The sequence below is a fragment of the Anopheles marshallii genome, chromosome 2, assembly GCF_943734725.1.
Source record: "Anopheles marshallii chromosome 2, idAnoMarsDA_429_01, whole genome shotgun sequence".
In the NCBI taxonomy this organism is placed as follows: Eukaryota; Metazoa; Arthropoda; class Insecta; order Diptera; family Culicidae; genus Anopheles; species Anopheles marshallii.
In genome coordinates, this window is record NC_071326.1 from 5,727,265 (window position 1) to 5,746,590 (window position 19,326).

The 19,326-nt window shown below is 45.5% G+C and overlaps 3 protein-coding genes across 3 annotated transcripts in view; 2 read left to right on the plus strand and 1 right to left on the minus strand.

Annotated features, from left to right (window-relative positions):
- Positions 1-13,843, plus strand: part of LOC128706909 (semaphorin-5A) — a 104,748-nt gene extending 90,905 nt beyond the window's left edge. The window contains exons 4-9 of the mRNA XM_053801852.1: positions 10,227-10,943; positions 11,014-12,644; positions 12,716-12,883; positions 12,959-13,126; positions 13,215-13,441; positions 13,580-13,843. Of these exons, the coding sequence (XP_053657827.1) occupies positions 10,227-10,943; positions 11,014-12,644; positions 12,716-12,883; positions 12,959-13,126; positions 13,215-13,441; positions 13,580-13,843 (3,175 nt within the window). The remainder of the gene's footprint in view (positions 1-10,226; positions 10,944-11,013; positions 12,645-12,715; positions 12,884-12,958; positions 13,127-13,214; positions 13,442-13,579) is intronic.
- A 2,059-nt stretch (positions 13,844-15,902) lies between these two features.
- LOC128707400 (cysteine sulfinic acid decarboxylase) lies at positions 15,903-18,068 on the plus strand. The gene is made up of 4 exons (XM_053802353.1): positions 15,903-16,109; positions 16,566-16,753; positions 16,828-17,053; positions 17,124-18,068. The coding sequence occupies exons 1-4, from the start codon at positions 15,903-15,905 to the stop codon at positions 18,066-18,068; spliced, it is 1,566 nt and encodes a 521-aa protein (XP_053658328.1).
- Positions 18,069-18,319: 251 nt separating this feature from the next.
- LOC128707440 (protein OPI10 homolog) lies at positions 18,320-19,160 on the minus strand. Its single transcript, XM_053802392.1, has 4 exons — positions 19,122-19,160; positions 18,917-19,046; positions 18,598-18,836; positions 18,320-18,517 (listed from the first exon to the last, which is right to left on the minus strand). Exons 1-4 carry the CDS (start codon positions 19,158-19,160, stop codon positions 18,320-18,322), a joined length of 606 nt encoding a protein of 201 aa, XP_053658367.1.
- Positions 19,161-19,326: the final 166 nt, after the last annotated feature.

Sequence of the window (19,326 nt, forward strand, 5' to 3'; positions counted from 1 at the left end):
CGTCCCACCGATCCACCCACCGCAAGCGTACGTGCTAAACTTACCGCAACGAATCCCGTTTTCATTTGCGCGACTTCCCAGGACGTGACTTGCATGAGTAAGGCGCAGTTACCGCAAGCAGCGCAACTGCACCGCTGCACTTTTGCTGCTGCACTCTGCACAGACAACGTACCGTGTTTGTACTTCAGCGCTCGGTTCCCATCGACCGGGCCCCGGTCCTCGGTCCCGGCGGGGTGCGGTGAGGATGGTAAAATCATGTTCAAGTTGCAGTTGCATATTTACATCATTTTAATGCTAACGGCTTCATTGCAACGGCTTCTCGGGCGCAACTGTCACCGCCGGTACACTCGCCACCCTCGCTAACCCTCGGTTCGTGCAATCATCCCAGCCGGTGGTCATTTGCATCAGTTGCACTTTAACATTGCACCGGCAAAACGGATAACGATGGCTGAGCTAGAAGAATAGCGCGACGGGCACTTCAACGCGGCTCGTATGCTAATGATACGTGTAGGAACACGGCACCTTTCTGACCTTCTGGTGCGCCGGGTGGGGGATAAATTCACCACCTTGGCGGTGTTTGAGCTGCATCCTGCCTCGATAAAGAGCGTCAATCGCTTGCAAACGATCAGCGATCGAACTGACGGGTACGGGTGATAATGGTGATTCAATCGTCGACGACTTACGGGACGGAAATCCATGAATGAATTAGAAACTAAAAGTAATCATTGCTGAGGTAATCGAGCCTTCGAGTGAGATATTCTAGATGAACTAGATCTTACTGCCGTACCAATTAATAATCATTCTAACGAGCAACTTAAAGTTGACGGTGTGTATCAGCATGCAGTAGTAGACCTCCGTATACGCGACGATCAGATTACTTGCATTGCGTGTTCGGAACTGTTCTAGCTGTGCGAGGAGGTGGACCTATTTAGACTTAATTGCAGTATCCTGGGGCGCCTTGGTAAACCCTAATTGGAAAATTAAACACTCACACACGCGCGCGCTCGCTCCGTTGCTAATGGTTACGCCGCTGTGATTTATTTGCACACAAGACAAAGCCGACAAATTGTTGTTTGATTTTCATGCAGCGAAATGCACCGTGTTTAATTGGTACACGTCGGAAAAACTGTTATTAATTGATTTTGATTTACTTTCATGTAGATTACGGTCATTGTTTCAATGAGCTATTTGAATAAATATGAAACAGCGGATGTCAAAGTAATCCATAATCTGACAAACATGACCTATGGAAGGTCGTTAGGCCAAGAAGTGCTTACAATTCCCAAAAGAAATACCTGTATGAATTACCAGAATGACGTAGTACCATGTGACGATATCTTATGGACCTCCAAACCTGGAGACTTCAATGCGGGTAAAGGAAGAAAATAAATTAAATTAAACAAATTTTGTGTGATATATATGTACAATATTCTAAACTCTACTATTGCTCTTCATCATATGAAATACTCTTATAAGTGCATACTGACATGAGTTCATGTTAAAGACTACATTTACACATAACATTCCCTCTAGAAAATCGTCATAACCTGTTCAGTTTTACTCAACCATCTCGATTACCTTTCCGCATTCGATTAGTAGTCGATTAATCTAACAAACTATCCAAAGGTCAATAGGCTAACAGCCGCGAGATCAACACAACTTTCATCGACTACGCTGCAACGTATGGTAGATCGGCGATAAGACAAACCAAAAGCCAAACAGATCCTGTCGCTGAACTTGAACTGAATCGTCATCTCCGATTTCACGTTGCCTTGCCCCATCGGGATTTCGCAGTAAACGGTTGGTTGCGAAGGATCGCAAACCATTAAAACGCTTTGTCCCCGTTTTAGCAGCAGCATGCACGGAAAGTGTTGACCACACAAGGCTGTGTAGACGTTTTGTAAGCATTGCCAGTACCCGGGATGATTGATGTTTCGGAATCGTTTTGCATTTTGCTGTGTTTGATTAAGTTGGTGGTTCTGCGCAGACTTCCACTGCTATTGAGTCGACTGGTCATTTTTCAGCCCAACGTTGACCTGCGTGGAACAATAGCATGCGAATGGGTCGGGAGGCGATCGAAGGCATGAATGAATGTGGTACACATTTCAATTCGATTAACTTACATTTGGTGCCAACCGTCCGAAAGGGAATTGTTTCTAACCGAATGCATGTGACCCACTGCCACAGAGAGCTTTGGATCGCTGAATGCGTTTTCGAATGTGTTTTACAAACATCGAATCGATCGCTTTGCATGTGCTGCATGTTGGGTGGACAATCTCAAAACAATCGTGCTGATAAATACATGCTAGGTGGTGTTGGCGTGACCTTGTTCTATGTAGGTGACTGGAAGACCTTCTCCATAAGAGGAGCAAAACGATTAATAGAACATGAGTGTTGTTTCTTATCCAAATTGAAACTCAAATAAGTTGTTCGATAAAACCCTGGTGCAGCCCAACGTAGTAGAGTCACAATGTTTTACCTGTAGACAAATAAGTGCTGGAATCGAATAATGAATAAAATTTTCCAACAAATCTGCAATGCATCTTCCCTACCATCGCCCGTCTCGTTTCGAAATCAGAATGAAAATGTACAAAAAGGAAGGAGAGTCTGCAAGCAATTCTTCATCATTAACTCAATGGCAAATCATCTTGAAATTTCTGTACCACTCCTGATCCTCTGTCAACCCTCGCGTTCCCTTCGGAGCAAAAAGCCAATTAGAACTCATCGCAACGGGTCTCAATATGTCTTGTCGATTTTTCAATTAGCTCCCACACGGTGGGCCAACTTTAGCATAATAAGTCTGCCCTGTCTGGCAGGCTGGGGAATCGACATTCTTTTTGTACTATTATTTTGCTTACTCAGAAGCAAAGAACCGATTCATACGGGATCGATTGTTCGACCGCCAGTGCGTTTCGTTGAAGGGCCTTTTTAGTACGTGATTTATATCGCCACTCGAATGCTGGAGTAGGGCCACACTCCTGGCGGTATTATTAATGCATTCTGACTTTACACTGAGCGCATCTTCGTGCATGTGTGTGTGTGTGCTGTTTGTAAAGGAAGACATCGATGCACACGCCCATTCCTCGATGGAGATGGGTCGTCTCTCTTGGTGATGTGAAGTGATGCGGTGAGTGGCCAACATTTCCCTGTCATTGATGCATATTTATCGATCGCCGTCATCCGCACGCTGACTTTGAAAGATGCATCACTGTGGACGACCGTGCGATTTTCATGAGTGCAAATATCGATATCGGGGCCGACATACGCTCCAACTCTTCAGAATTCAACCTTAAACGATAAGCTCCGGAAAGACTCGCGATGCGTTCTCCACTTTAGCTTGCCACAAATATGGCTGACTTGACACAAAGTTCCTGCCAGTTGTACAGTTTGATTGACTTTAAGAAGATGCTGCACATCGGTTCTTTATGTGCGTTTTTGAGCAGCATTAAGTGATGGACAAATTAAGACGAAGTTTTGAAGTGAGCACATTATGCAGATGTGATGATGTTGCATCTTCAAGAGGATGTAGCTAAAAATAGTAAAAATAAAATCTGTGAGTGTTAGTGGACATTAGTTTTAATTATGAATAATGTTTCAAAATATCGCATGAAATAACCTTCAATGTTCATAAATTACATCTCATCATGACGCGTATTGTATGTTTAACAATAATTTGATGTTTATTTTTATTAGTCTACGCTGTCCAGACGAGTTGGACATAAAATTCACCGACAAAACGCACCATTACGGTGAATATGCGTCTATTGAACTCAAATAAACGCGAAGAAAAAGTCACCGTTGCAGTTGCGGCCCCCATCTTACTTCATGTAATCATTTAACGCACAAACAAATGGACACCCACGCGCGTAGCAGGATTGCGGCGGAATGATTTTCTGGACTTTTTTATTGGTCGCAATGGCCGGACCACTCGCTAGTAGATTGCAGCAGGCGCAGCAGCAAAAAAAAACCACCTCTCTTTGTGCACCGTTAATAATCACCTTTTACTCCTCTAATCACTGCAAATAAAAAAGCAGGAGGTCTTAACGATATCTTCCGAAACGTCCGTCCACGTCAGTTCAACATCACTCGCAGCACTGGCTTTATAGCAAGGCTTAATTGCTTCAACAACAAGCAATTACCAATTAAATCCGCTCGACACGGTAACGCTGATGACCCACCGGTCTGGTCACAGTCGCCGTGATGCGCGAAACACGTCAGGTGGCGCTCCGATGATGCTAGTGCTCACATCCCTGCCATCTGGTTACCCTACTACATCGTAGTCGTACAGTCCGAATACCAGGAAACGTTGGCACCCTGTTTAGGTCGGCAGTTTGGAATTGAAAGAATTCGGAGCTAAGCCTATCCGCTTCGTGCACGGATTCATCAGGGTATCTCAATTTAACTCCAATCTTCAATTATTATCCATTGAAATGGGGTTGTTACGTTTACATCCAGGTATCGTGATCTAGGATGACACTGTGAGGTACGCCTGCGAGGCGCGCAATCCCTTCTTGAAAAGAACCTGCTAGTGAGTAAATACCGACAATTAAAATCACTCCAAAGTCTCCAAAGCTTTGCGGATTATCAGGTTTTACGGGACTGGATGCAGATAGTCACTGGTGAGTGCCGTTTACTAACTAAGGGTACTATTATCTTAATTTAATTCCACCACTTGCAACTCTCTGATTGCATTCGATGGAAGTGATTCTGTTTTTTATTATAATCTCTTCCCTATAGTTACTGTCACCTTTGACACTGGGATTCTCACTCACACGGCATGGTGGTGATATTATGGAGACTGGATTAAAGTACGCATGATGCGGATGAGTTTAGTGTTGCTTTACAGTGAAGATTGTCTTCATCGAGGCTCCAACATCAAGAAGAGATAGTTTCATGATACCAAAACGAAGTTAAAAGGAGGCAATCAACCAGCTTCCTCCGTCAACGTCGCGGTCGCGTTGCAAATGTTGTAAAACAGGGATTAGCAAACTAATGAGAGTTCCGTTGCTAAATGTTGCTAAAAGAATGTGTAGGAAATAATTACCTCACATTACATAATGTCGTTTTATTTCTCAATTTAATTTATTTAATTCCTTTTTTAAATTTTAAGCTGCAGATGGTTGCATCTCCATGATGAAGTTGTTGTCCCCGTGTGGAACAGTGAGTTCGTTCGCTTCCTTTACGACAGATCTCATAAAGTAATGTGAATTACGATTTGATAGTTTTCTAATGATGTTGTTGTACCGAAAATGTGCTGCATTAAGATGCAAATGTTATTGCTGTCTACTGTCTGCTTGCGGTTGAAGTTGAAGCGATCAAATGCCTCGAGGAAATGTCATCAGCTCAAGTGTAGTCTAGGAAACGAGAATAAAATCACGCTGTACAGAAATTCAAAGCTTTTCCCCTGTCCAAAGCCCAACCATTGGCTGTGACGTTCCGCTTAATCTGGCCGTTTTAAAAATGAACATCTCAAGACATGATTACCTCGCTCAAGGTTATCGTGAAGGACGTCTTCACACATCACACTCCAAACAATAACCAATCGGGCGTGAATCTTCATCTGCATAATAACGCACACGACTAACGAGAAAGAGAAGATGATCCCAACATAACCAACGATCAACACCTGCTATCGAAAAGTGTCAACCATCCAAGCATAGACCGCGGATTCTGTTTGTGCTTTACACATCTGTCAACATGATGTTGGTGCGATCGTACGCGATCGTGACCGTGTGTTGCGCGTCCTCTTGTAATACTTGTTCACCTTCACATAGTTTATTATCAGCGTTATAAATGCGTATTAGTTGCGATTGCAAGACGCTAACACCAGACAGGCTGCAGCAGTTTCAAGGGCCAGCGCCAGCGTCACCCTCCTTCTCTCTCTCTCTCTCTCTCTCTCTCTCTCTCTCTCTCTCACACACTCTTTTTCTTCTGCGAAATTTGTCTCCCGAGGTTCAGAAAATCGGGCACTCCTCTATCGGCCGTCTGACGCGTTGGAACTAATTTGTTTGATTAATGGTGTTATTTGATGGAAGTTTGAACGAAAAGGAATGGATTTATGAGCAAAACAGTCACCCCATAACGGCATGTGTGGCTGGATTGGCTAATCCTTACTTTCTCACTACTGCCTAGAGAGGAGAGGCTTAGTGGAACAATACATTCGCTGTATCATGTTATGTGATGAGGTGTTTTTCGTTTGCATAAGGACCGCCAAAACCGACTGTGGAATTAGCATCAACAACTTCAAGTTTGCAAGTTGTTTTGCTATTTTCGAAGCAAAATCTTTCCTGCTTACTTTTTTCTGACCATTTTCACATCCTTGAACGCATAATAAATTAACTTTAGCCGCCCGTTTCGTGGCGTTGTCGGTACCACCCATGCGACAAATCTCATACAGCCGTCATAAACTGCTGCGTAACGATAAGCATTATTCGCAAGAAAAAAGCATTCGCTGCACCGTGTAGCAGCTGGGGTGCAAGCAAGCAAAACAAATGTTACTGCAAAACTTGCCATAAAAATCACTGACATACTTAATGCATTGTCGCCGCCGGCAATACTAGGAATCAGCGCAGGAATAATGTACCTAGGTGCGATACCCACCCAGCGTGAAGCACTTTGTAGACTCCTCCGCAAATTGCGTGTTCTAAAGCGCCCGTACACACGTAGATCGATGCAACAAGTACACGACACTAACCTACGCCACCACGTCTCCACTGTTGCAGACAGCCAAATAAATATGGATTCTTTATGGCAACCAATTAATAAAACTGTCATCTGATTGATTCAATCCTGCATCTCTGGTATCTCTCCCATTTTTTTCTCTTTCTATCGAATCTCTTGAACAATCTCCATCCGCACCGGTGCATTGCCTGAAGATATCTTTGAAGTTGACGCTCCAGCAAAAAGAAAAAAAAAACGCGATTGGTGAGCGATGTGTGCTCCGTTCAAAAGTTGTTTTCGAGCTGGAGACAACCCCAACAACCTGCCAAAGTACGCGCATTGTGTTTGTTGGTCTTATGGACTTATGGTTCATTATGGTTGTGGTTTTACAACGGAATCCGGAGGCGATAAACGATCGGCCTTAAGCAGGCTCCATCATACGATCGATCGCGATCTCGAGTGTCCGGTTTGCAAACTGGATCTTTGAATCTGGGGCCCGCAAAGTGCAAAATCTCGTACTCGGCGCGCGTTTACACCTAATCCGATCGCAGAGTAATTTGAACCATTACGCCGTCGGATCGATCGCAAGTGCCGCAACTAAGTACGCAAATGACGCTCGGTGCGCTGGTGTCTCCATTAGGGTGCGTTTGGCATGGGTGCGGTTGTCAAACAGTGGAGTTAGTGTCATTGCCATTTCTGTAGCGATTGGTACCTGGCACACATTTGGTGATCGCGTGTGGGTCTCTCTCGACGGTTGGCGAATTTGTCGCTACGAAGCTGTAGTCCTACTAAGGCTGCGAAGGTCTCGCGAATGAATGAGTCCTCATTAACCTGTAGGACGATCCGGCGAAGGTGCCGAGACCGAGAGCTTGCTGTTCGAATGCTGTGTGTGAAGTGTAGCGCTGGGTTGAAGTTAATAAGACGCTAAGGTCAACGACGGATGGACAATGGACGGACAATTGTAGTAAAGGTACGTGCAGTAGGATCATGGTACGATTTAGCACAACCAGCCCGGATGATGACACCCCGCCCATGACTTCATCCGAATCGACCCGCAGACGGCTGGAAGGTGAATTAAGCCGGCTAAAGGCTGTCACGACGACTAAAGGCTTTCAGCCAACCAATTGGGGCATCATCCAGTCCAGGGGCGTAATATTGCACCAGATGAATGTAATGGACCTCAGACGATGGGTTTTCTTGTTTATGGTAATCTTAATACCGCAATGCCTCGGTAGAAAGGAGGGTGGTCTGGAATTAACGGACTCTTTCGTGTAGATGTCCTTTCCGTTGACACAGCTCCGGGAAGTGACGTTTGGGGTGAAATCTTTCCTTAATTAAGCTTACGCGTAGGATGATGAACTGTTTGTTGTGCTTTGGCTCCGGAAGATGGTTCGGTTGTCCTCCATTGTACGGCAAATAAAGTAGGGCATATTGATCGAAATTTTACATTTACTGAAAAAGTTATTTTATATTGTTTCATATTCCTCTTATCTTCAAATCTCGTAAATCTCAAAGCGAATAATTAGATATTCCATTTGAGAGTTCAATTTTACAAAAGCTCACCCGGTTACGTACACCTGTTGATGTTGTGAGGTAATGGCGTGGATTTGCATTTTCAAAATAACAACCAAACCCCACGTAAACGGTGGCAACCAAGACCCACGAACACAGGGGGTATTCCCGCTCTGACCATAAATTGTGACCAACAAATCGGTACGATTACTTACGGGATTTGCCTAAATGGATGCTCTCGGATTTGCATACGGTATCGCACCCGTGTTCCTTATTTGTAGTATGGAAACATATTATTCTTACTATTTTAGTGGCCAAATAGGTAACCTGGTAGCGATAGTGAAGCAGTTTTTTTCGTAAGAAAGAAAAGTTAGATACCTTGATGGGTTATGTCATTAATAATGGTTAATCTTCCACTTGTGACACTAATGCTAGATAAATCAATGATTTTTTGGTGAAATTGGTTCAGATTTTGAGGATCGTGAAAAATATAGGTCATAGACTGCTGATGACAACTAGTATGCTTAACAGTGATCTTGAAGCGTCATGAATTGATGGCACAAAATTTTTAATCTAATCCACATGCCTAAGTTACTTTGTGTAATAGGTATGTAAAAAAAACTGAAGCTATTCGGTAGATCCAGAATATTTTAAAGACGTCGCATTCAGATTTGTCCTCCCAGAATCCTTAAAGTTGCTGAATGAGGTATTTTATCAAACTCTTCCTTAGTTTACGGCCAATTACTCTGAGAACATCTTTATCTCTGGAAGATTCTGTTGATTTATTGGGGATTGTTCAAATTCGGAAGTCGTCGTATTTATGGTGTCGGTCATAAGATCTTTTTAGATACCAAATTAACGAATAGAATCCATTTTTCTAATGATAAATTAATTTTTTCCCATAAAACTTCTTCTTTTTTAAGCTTTCTCAAATGAAACGATTCCAGACATGAATAAATCAACATCAGTAAAACGTGTGCTCCGTTTTGTTTAGTGCATAAGAAGCATGCTATCAAATGTTATTCCTTATCTTGTACTATCTTCTTCAACCAAAAACCGACGACTCCACTTTGACCTTTCCCTGTTTTGGGGGGCATTAAAATTAAACATGGGAAATCATTAATGTTTGGCGCCTCCAAAAGTCACACGGCACGGCAAAGGTGATCACCGCACCCACGACACCAACAAAAGCTAACAACATAAACCATCACTCCTTGCTTCTCGAGCACCCTCCTCGGGTTTCCAGCGCATTTGGGCCAGTCGATCGATTTCCTTTTCGAGTCAAAACAACGGCACCCATAGTGTAGGATTTGCCCAAAACTCACCTTTTCATGGCGACGTGCCGTGTGTGGGCGGTTGGACGATTCGCAAAAATTCGACGACGACTTTTTGTTGTTTTTTATTATTTTTTGGTTCCACTCCACTATTACCTTCAACATTAAAGTCATTTTTCCATCCACCGTGCGCTTCACGCATTCATCGTTTTATAAACCTAACCAAACTTTATTTGCACACTTTATGGTGGCGATTTATGGTTGAACCAAACGCCGCCGTTCATCGTGTACGGAGCGGTCCATTTGGATGATGGATCGTTATGGAAGCTGCTAAAATGCGTCACCTTTTGGGCGGGTGTTAGGTGATATAAAGCAGAGGAAAGAAACATTTTAATTGACTTGCCGGGTGCTCATGGGCAGGCATTTAATTACAGGAACCGAAATGGTACCAAACACACATTATATGGATGTTTAATGCTGATATTTTTTTAGGATATTATGGTTGGTCAATATTTATAGCCAGTGTAAGTCTTAGGCAATATTGTATTGTAAAATAGAGCACCAATGCAGATATTACCGAGTACCATTATTTTATGGTAATTTATAGTAATCCTTTCTGCAGAAGATCTCGTCATGGCGTTGATACCGAAAGGCTGAATCTCATCAATGTTTGTTTGTTTAAAACCATTCCTGTGCTATCGACTTAAAATTAAATCATTTCTATGAAGTTAAAGTTCCTCATTTTAATGTCTGCATTTTTTCCCTTCTTCCCTTCAACAGAGATTACCTGTTCCGGTTTTCAATGAACCTGGTAGAGAAAGAACGAGCTCCGTGGGAGGTGCCGGCCAGTATGCATGCACTCTGTGTGCAGAAGGGTCAATCGGAGGACGCCTGCCATAACTACGTGATGGTGTTGCAGAACTACGGCAGCCAGCTGTACGTCTGCGGTACTCACGCGTTCAATCCACGGTGCACCGTGCGCCACATGGAGGACCTTTCCGTGACCAGGAACGATGACGGTGTGGCGAAATGTCCGTTCAACCCGAACGCCAACATGACCGCGCTAATATCCGAGACGGGTCAGCTGTTCGTCGGTACGGCGACCGACTTTTCCGGGCTCGATTCCGCCATTATGCGATCGGACATTACGGAGAACAACTCGCGCATCCTGCGCACCGTCCAGTACAATTCCCTCTGGCTGAACGAACCACAGTTCGCGGGGAGTTTCGAGTACGGTGGGTTTATTTATTTCGTGCTGCGTGAAGCCGCCGTTGAGTACATGAACTGTGGGAAGATCATCTACTCGCGGATAGCACGCGTTTGTAAGAACGATCCCGGCGGTACGCTAGGCATCCTGAAGGACAACTGGACGTCTTTTGTGAAGGCACGCCTCAACTGCTCGCTGCCCGGAAATTATCCATTCTACTACAACGAGGTGCAGGGCATGGTGTATTCGCAAGATGAAGGCGTTCTGTATGCGACCTTCACCACTCCAGAGTAAGTGTTTTTTGCGAATGAAGGTGATTTTTCGATTGTTTATGCTAATACCCTGTTTATCCTCCTTTAGGAACAGCATTCATGGGTCGGCCATCTGTGCGTACAACATGTCCGCCATACAAACTGCCTTCGACGGTGCCTTCAAGTACCAGGAATCGAAGGGAGCGGCCTGGCGCGGTCAGGAAGTCAACAATCGGGATCACTACGAGTGTCGCGGTGCTGGAGCAACTGGACGCCACATGTCACTGATCGAATCTTCCAAATATCAGCTAATGGATCAAGCCATCCAACCGATCACGGGACGTCCACTGTATCACACGGAACTGGAGCGGCTGAGTCACATAGCGATCGATATCATTCCCACCAAGCTGCACGAGCGTGTGCACATCATCTACGCAGCAACCGATGCTGGTACGATCAAGAAGATCTCGGTGCTGCCCCGCACGAAAGACACGTGTGTGATCGAAATCTGGCAACCGGAGGAACTTCCGGAAACACCCATCAAGGTGATGCAGTACGTGAAGGATACGGAATCACTGTACGTCGGTACGGAGCGAGCACTGATGCGCATTCCGGCGAACCACTGCGGGCGTCATCTGTCGCGAGCGAGCTGCCTTAACTCGATGGATCCGTACTGTGGATGGAACGAGTTGCAGGAGGCGTGCACGATCGCTCCAAACGGAGACACACTCGCACGGTACTGGGTGCAGAATGCGACCGAATGTCCCGTACTGACAGCACCTGTGGATGGTGGTTGGTCGGCGTGGTCCGGTTGGTTCCGATGCGCACAATCGCCCGGTCAGGCATCGACCGGAGGTGCAGGCGCGACTGGTGACGACTTCGGTCCCAATGCAGACAGTTGTCTGTGTAGGACGCGAACCTGTAACAATCCACCGCCGAAGAACGGTGGTCGTGGCTGCACCGGTATGCATATTGCCGTCACCAACTGTACCGTGCACGGCGGATGGACGGAATGGTCCGCTTGGTCGGCTTGCTCGCAGACCTGTGGTATGGCGGTGAAGACACGGCGTCGCACCTGTGGCAATCCGAAGCCAGCGCATGGTGGCCGGGTGTGTGTGGGACCGGATCGGGCGGAAATATACTGCTCACATCTACCACCGTGTCCGGCCCCGAAGCAACCGCCCGTCGATGGTGGCTGGGGCCCGTACGGTGACTATGGTGAGTGTAACGCCGTGTGCGGTGGTGGATTCCGGATAAGGCGCCGCAAGTGTGACAACCCGGTACCGCAGAACGGAGGTATGGATTGTTCGGGCTGTCATTTTGACTACGAGCTGTGCAATAGCCAGGCGTGTCCGGAAGTCCGAAAGGCGGGCACTTGGACACCGTGGTTAACAGTGTCCAACGGAACGATCCCTAACGGTGGATACGTGGAGAAGCGGTTCCGGTTTACTTGCAAAGCTGCGATAGCTGATTCGGCACTGCTGAAGATTACACCGAAGGAAGAGGTACGCGTGTGTCAGGCGGACGGGTCCTGTCAGCGTTTGGTTGATCCAAATGCACTTGCGACGGGGTTGGCGGGCGGTGAGGACGGAGAGGATGGATGGAGCGAATGGAGCTCCTGGAGTCCGTGCAGCGCGTCGTGCGGTGGCGGATATCAGCATCGCACACGCACCTGCGAAAAGCTGGAGTGTGTTGGTTTTAACAAAACACGGCGAGCGTGCAACACGCAACCATGCAGAGGTAAATTTGTTGTCGATCGTACGATGGCACGCATACAGCACTGATCATTACGATGTGGTTGTGTCTTACAGGCGAATGGGGATGCTGGACAGATTGGTCACCGTGTTCGGTTAGTTGCGGTACTGGCACACGTTCCCGATCGCGTCAATGCCTTTCGATGTCGGGTAGTGTTACGCCCGAGAATGATTGTGAAGGCAAAAGCGTCCAGTACGAGAGTTGCGATATGCCGACTTGTGACTGTAAGTAGAAAGGAAGCACTTCCAACAAACTGGAGTTCCATAGTGTACAACTCTTGTTTTTTTTTTGCATTCCAGCATTCCTCGGATGGGGTGAGTGGAGCGAATGGTTACCGTGCAATGCGGACAATGAGAAGATTCGCACCCGGACCTGTCTGCAGCCACATTCCGTCTCGCCCACCGGTGAGCTCACGTGCCAGGGCAGTGATCGCGAACTGCGCAAGTGTAACATCGAGCAAGCAAATGGTAAATATAATAAAAGAAAAAAACATTATTAGACATGCAGAAAGATACTAAACAGCGGTCCGTGGGGGTTTTTTGCATTGCATTACAGATGTTCCACTGCCACCGGCGGCCGTGTACGTGTCATCCATTTCGGTCATTTTGATCACTGTGCTGGTAACGATGGTAGTATGCTGCAGTGCCAGCATTGTCGGCACTGTAGTATTCATGAACAAGAAAAAGAAAGGACTGAAAGCGATCCAGGGTTCACCGTGCTATGGTTCTTATCCCAACCAATACTCGTCACTACCGACCAAGGATGTTAGTATGGATTTAATGGTAATTAGACCCCCTTTGTTCCATGTTTCCTCATTTGGCTTATAACACATTAAGACACATGTTTAACACATTCCATAATGCAGAATATTATGCATGAAAGGTTTGATTTAACTAATTCTCCAATTGTTCCATTTCTAGTACACCGATGGCGGCCATAAACCTAAGCGACAATCGTCCTTCAAAGGTTCGCGGAACGATGCGAGTGGATCGAAGCTTTCCAATGGCACCGGTACGCTGGTTAAATCGATCAACGTGAACGGTGGCCCGCTCGGTAACAACACACCGAAGATACTGTCGAAATCGTTCAACGAAACCGACACGGCCACAATCAAGCGCAATTCCCACGGTCCCAACAACATCCGGCATGCCCGCCAGCTTGAAATGGACGAGGACAAGTACTGATGGATGGAATTGGGACAGTCAAATGTGTTGTTAAGGAATTCTAACCGAACTGCAATTTAACCGAAGAGTTTGAAAGTTTTTCGATAGCTGTTGGAAAGGATTGTTAGGAAGCGTTTAAAGATTGACAGCTTTTAATGGAAAGTATTTGGGTTTTGAGTAGCAACACTTAGCGCAACACGGACAAAACATAGACGTGTAGAGATAATATTGCGATAAGATGAAACTTTGCAATGCCGATGTGTGCCATTAGTATAATTCTCTTTATCTCGTAGGATCGCCCAATCAAAGTAACAAAAAAAAAAGTTGTAAGCTAACAGGTTGAATAGTGTAAAATGGTGTCGTTTATAAGTTGTTACTGGAGAAAATCAACGTAACCTCTCTAAAGGTAACATTTTTAAAGTTGTAAAAAAGACAAGACTTAGCTCGTAGGCGATATCTTTTAAGCCATTTTAAGTGAGTTAATGCTACAGTGAGTTGACGGTAGCACAGTACAAGGTAGCTCATATTGAGCAGTGTATCAATAGTAGATCCCGTAGCATTTATGTCGATGATGATGTCCAGCGTTAGGGCGGTTGATTAATATAACATAAGGGCATAACATAATACTGGTTGACATCGGTCGAAAAGGAAAGACACGGCTAATTATAGACGAAGGGCCAAAATGAAACAATTCAAAAAGACTTAAGCAAAGCGTTGAAAGACATTGTGTAGATTGTAGTGCAAAACGTGTAGCAAGGTAAGAGGTAAGAGCGTACAGAGCGTTTTGGGTTAAGTTTGTTGAAGCTTCCACTAACGATGTGTTCGATTTCGACGATGACTTAAATATAGTGATAAACCAAGTAAAATGTAGTAGCATTGTTACAGCAAACAAAACAGTTCTAAATAAAATGAAAAACCAGCAGTAATAACGTGTTTTTTGTTGAGAAATACCCTCCTGGGTAATTTTGTGCATGGAAGTATGAATATTGGCATTAAGGGGCTAAAACCGCATGGAGATTTTTTTTTGTTTACATAGGGGAATATTCGTTGGAAATCCGTTGCCATAACAACGCTTTGGTCGATTAAGGTAAACAATGGATTAACAGCAAGAGATCGCTCGAGAAGTATCCTGTGATTCTCAATGAAGTGATCTCTTTCTTTTAAAAATCCTATTCGAATTGAGGGTTAATTATTGTCAGACTGATGTATTATTGAAATCCTGATCCTATGCCAATGACTCGTTCGTCTTTTATGAAGAACTAACCTCCAGATTGTGACGCAGCTATGATCAGTGCAATGATTTTAAAACAAAACCCATGGAGAACAAAATATACAAACATGACGTTCTGGATCGTTTCCTTGATCCAGACTAGCCCATGGAGAGGTTACTAGAACCTTTGTCGGGTAGGTTTCAAGCTCTCCGGTGGGATTAATGTTTTATTTTTACTTTTTTGCTAGTCAATATTTACACATTCACTATCGCTGACTGCTTGCAATTTGCTATACAAAAACTATCGCACGAGCGTAATTGCGGCTGTGTTTAGTTCTCGTAATGCGTTTTCACTGCACTCCACAGGCTCGAGATTTCATTTCCGTTGTGAAACAAGTATTACCCGCCAAACAAACCCGCGAACCCGCCGTGTCAACTCGTTTCGTTATCGCTCCCCCATTCGCGACGATGCGTTTGCGCGCAGCCATAACAAACCTGCTGCTACGATTCAGCCGCGTAATAGTTCGCGAAAACAAGAGAAAACACCCGTACGTCCAACGCACTGAGAGAAGATCCAGGGAGAGAACTGATACAGCTGATTAGCAGAGAATTGCCGTAGAGCGTCCCTAACCACGCGACAGCACGGTGGATGCGTGTCTCAAGTCCGTTGTGTGTCCTACCACCACACACCACCCATCATCCCGATCGTCGGACTGTGCGCTGTGTCACACCGATAAGTAGCACGGTGAAAACGAGAAATCGTGACAGATTGAACATCAGACGCTGTCGAGCTACCGAACAAAGTGCAGTGCGTGCGGTGCATCTGTAGTCTAAATCATCAATTGACAGGTGATTCTCCAGAGCGAAACGATGGCCACAGACAATAGAAATGGTGAATCGGAACAGAAACTTCAGCTGAACGGTCACACTTCGACGCCAAAAGCAACTCCACCTAGTGCCGAAGATGAGTGGACTATTCTGGAGCGAGTTTATCGAGTGTTGGTTGACGAAGGTTATCTCGGTTCCAGCACACATCAGAAGCCGGTGGTTACGTTTGAATATCCGGAGGATCTTAAGGTAAGCCACCTTGCCGATCGTCTGGAGGAACGTTCGCGTGTGTTTTTGTGCGCGTGCGCACTGTTTGAGAATTTGCACGCAGAAGAGAGTTCGTTGCAGAGAGCACTCAGCCAACATTCACGCAACGAGGACGCAACGTTACCTTGATCTTGTCAATGAAGGTGACGGTCATTGTGTTCTCTCAGCACCAATCAAGCGATATCGTCCAACTGGTACAAATTTATGCTTCCGCCGATTTGGGGAAGCGTAGATAATAAGGCTATTGACCACAGTGTTACAAGAATGCCCGTCTATCTATCCTCAAAGCGCACAGAGACATCAGTAGACAGTAAGATGACAAGCGACTGATAATGATTACATTATTCGGTGAAGGTGATAAAGGCACCAAACCGGCTATCCAAAACACCTAAAGCTCGTTCGTTGACATTATGACGTTGCTTGTCGCTTGCTTTACAGAAGTTGATACACTTCCCGATGGATGAACGGACACCGAGTAATGGGACAACGGTAGAACGGATCGTGCGGCAAGTGTTGCAGTATTCTGTTCGCACCGGTCACAACCATTTCCACAATCAACTGTTTGCCGGTGTTGATCCATACGGATTGACCGGAAGCTGGATTACCGAGGCGCTCAACACGAGCCAGTAAGACGTGATGAGCCTGACCGATTATACTAGAATTCTTCTGAAACTCATCTTCTTTGTGCTATCTTCCTCAGATATACATTCGAGGTTGGACCAACGTTTACGTTGATCGAAGATGCGGTCATCGACAAATGTTTGCGACTGTTCGATTTCGGCGATGGGGATGGAATTCTTTGTCCGGGTGGTTCCATGTCCAACATGTACGCCATGGTTGCGGCCCGATATCGCACGGTACCAGATGTAAAGCGAACCGGTGTAATGAATCTTGCAGAACCTTTGGTTGTATTTACCTCCGAGGATGTACGTGACGTGATATTGGACACAATTCCAGCAAAGCTTCAAACTCTCAATAATTTTCCTTTAATTGCAGGCTCACTACAGCATTACCAAGGGGGTACACTGGCTTGGGATTGGATTAAACAATCTGGTCAAGGTAAAAAGTGATCGCCGAGGATGCATGATACCGGAAGAGCTCGAGCTTGCTATCCAGGCGGTGATCGACTCTGGACGAAAACCGTTCTTCGTCAATGCAACGGCCGGTACAACCGTTCTCGGAGCGTTCGATGATTTTAATCTCATCGCTGATGTGTGCCAGCGGTATGGCATTTGGCTGCATATAGACGCTTGCCTCGGAGGTACCGCTGTTCTGTCCCGCCGTCACAAACATCTACTGAGTGGCGTTAATCGTGCGCAATCGCTCGCCTGGAACCCACACAAAACACTCGGCGCTCCACTACAGTGTTCGATTTTCTTGATCAAGGAACGTGGCCTTCTGCATGAATGCAATGCCGCCAAGGCGGACTATCTGTTCCAGCAGGACAAGTTCTACGACATCTCGTACGATACGGGCGACAAAAGTGTGCAGTGTGGCCGAAAGGTGGATGCGTTCAAGTTCTGGCTCATGTACAAGGCACGCGGCTCGGATGGGCTTGAAGCGCTTGTCGACAATGCGTTTGAGTGTGCCCGATCGCTGCACGAACAGCTTCGCAACAGGACCGGCTTCCGGCTGGTGTTGGAAGAGTATCAGTACACGAACATCAGCTTCTGGTATGTGCCCTCCTGGATGAGAGTGGCCGGACGGGAATGCGAGACGAGCGACTGGTGGCAACGGTTGTACAGCGTTACGGCCGACATTAAGGAACAGCTGGTAAAGCGTGGAACCGTGCTGATCGGTTACGTACCGCTGCTGCATAAAGGGATTGGTAATTTCTTCCGTATGGTTGTAACCTGCCACCCGCGACCAACTCCTGAAACAATGCAGTACATTATCGACGAGATCGAGCGAGTCGGCGAAGAGTTGATGCCACAAAAATAATGTTGCTTCTCACAAAAATGCTAAAATTAAACAAAAAATCATAAATATAACAGACGCATACTGTAAACAAACCACAAAAGCCTTAGCATTTAATGATGCAATATTGAACGGTTACAAAAAAGTCTATACCTAAGATGATTAAAACCAGTTCGTTTTTTTAAATTGGTACATGTGACTCTAAAAGAACACGAAGCGAAATCCCCATAAGGCCCTTGTACAACGTAACGCTGCCTTGTTCGAATGAAATGGCTCTAGTTTTTCCAAAAGTTTGGATTTTGCTGCAACCTACGCTCGAAGTTGGTGTACCACGTTTGTACCGTCGATAGTGGGACAAACGTTTCGTTCGGAGCCGGCGTCATTTGGCTTTGCGTCACCGAGAAGCTGCTGACAAAGTTGAAAAAGTTTTCCAGTATCTTCTGACCGAACTGGTAGTAGGTGCTCGATGTTGTCTGTTGTCGAATTGTGAATGATTAGACGGACAATCGGCAAAAGGATCTTTAGCGTACCGGTCCCGGTATTTGCTACTCACCGTTGAAGGAGTTTGCTGTACGAGCGAGCTTTCCGGCTCGATAGACACACCGATTTGAGCAATGTGTGAGATGGGAAGATTACTACCAAACACATTGTTCATCATCGTAGTTTGGCCCGTAATTTCGTCCAACTTTTTCAGCTGGGATATTTTAAAGATTGCCGATGGTTTTGTGTTGGAAATGTACCCAAGCAGTTGCCAGCTCGGTGGTGCATTCGGATCGGGCCAGCTGAAATAAACTGGGATCGAATGATGATAATTGTACTTCCTTTTTCATTTGAAAACAAAACATAAAGTTGTGTGGAAGAAGAACACATACCTCCGCCGGCCATACCATCAGGGAAAGGAATGGTTCCGGTCAGGAACACCACCACATGGTTCACATTATCCGCATCCGGAATGGTAATTAGGAAATGGGACTCACTAATCTGTTGAAAATCTGTTTGGACCTAGAGGATTAACGGATACCGGTTAGATCTTCCAGTACATACCACAGCAGGTGAAAAATATGTTCTCGAACTTACCAGACGGCCGGATACAATCACTCCTAGTGCATTCAACATTTTCCTATCAACGTACGCAACCAATGGGGTTTATAAAATATTCTTAATGTCCTATCTTCGGTACAGTTTACAATCCACACGGTAATTGTTCCACAAAGCAGACGAATATCGAATGATCGGTGTTATCATTTATTGCTTTTTTTACTTTCCCGCCCGTCCCAGCACA

Coding starts and splice junctions, on each gene's coding strand:
- LOC128707440 (XM_053802392.1), bottom strand. CDS start 19,160: ATGTTGAATGCACTAGGAGTGATTGTATCCGGCCGTCTG. Junction 19,047..19,121: donor TGATTGTATCCGGCCGTCTG/GTAAGTTCGAGA, acceptor TTAATCCTCTAG/GTCCAAACAGATTTTCAACA. Junction 18,518..18,597: donor TACAGCAAACTCCTTCAACG/GTGAGTAGCAAA, acceptor ATTCGACAACAG/ACAACATCGAGCACCTACTA.
- LOC128707400 (XM_053802353.1), top strand. CDS start 15,903: ATGGCCACAGACAATAGAAATGGTGAATCGGAACAGAAACTTCAGCTG. Junction 16,754..16,827: donor GAGGCGCTCAACACGAGCCA/GTAAGACGTGAT, acceptor TATCTTCCTCAG/ATATACATTCGAGGTTGGAC. Junction 17,054..17,123: donor TTGTATTTACCTCCGAGGAT/GTACGTGACGTG, acceptor CTTTAATTGCAG/GCTCACTACAGCATTACCAA.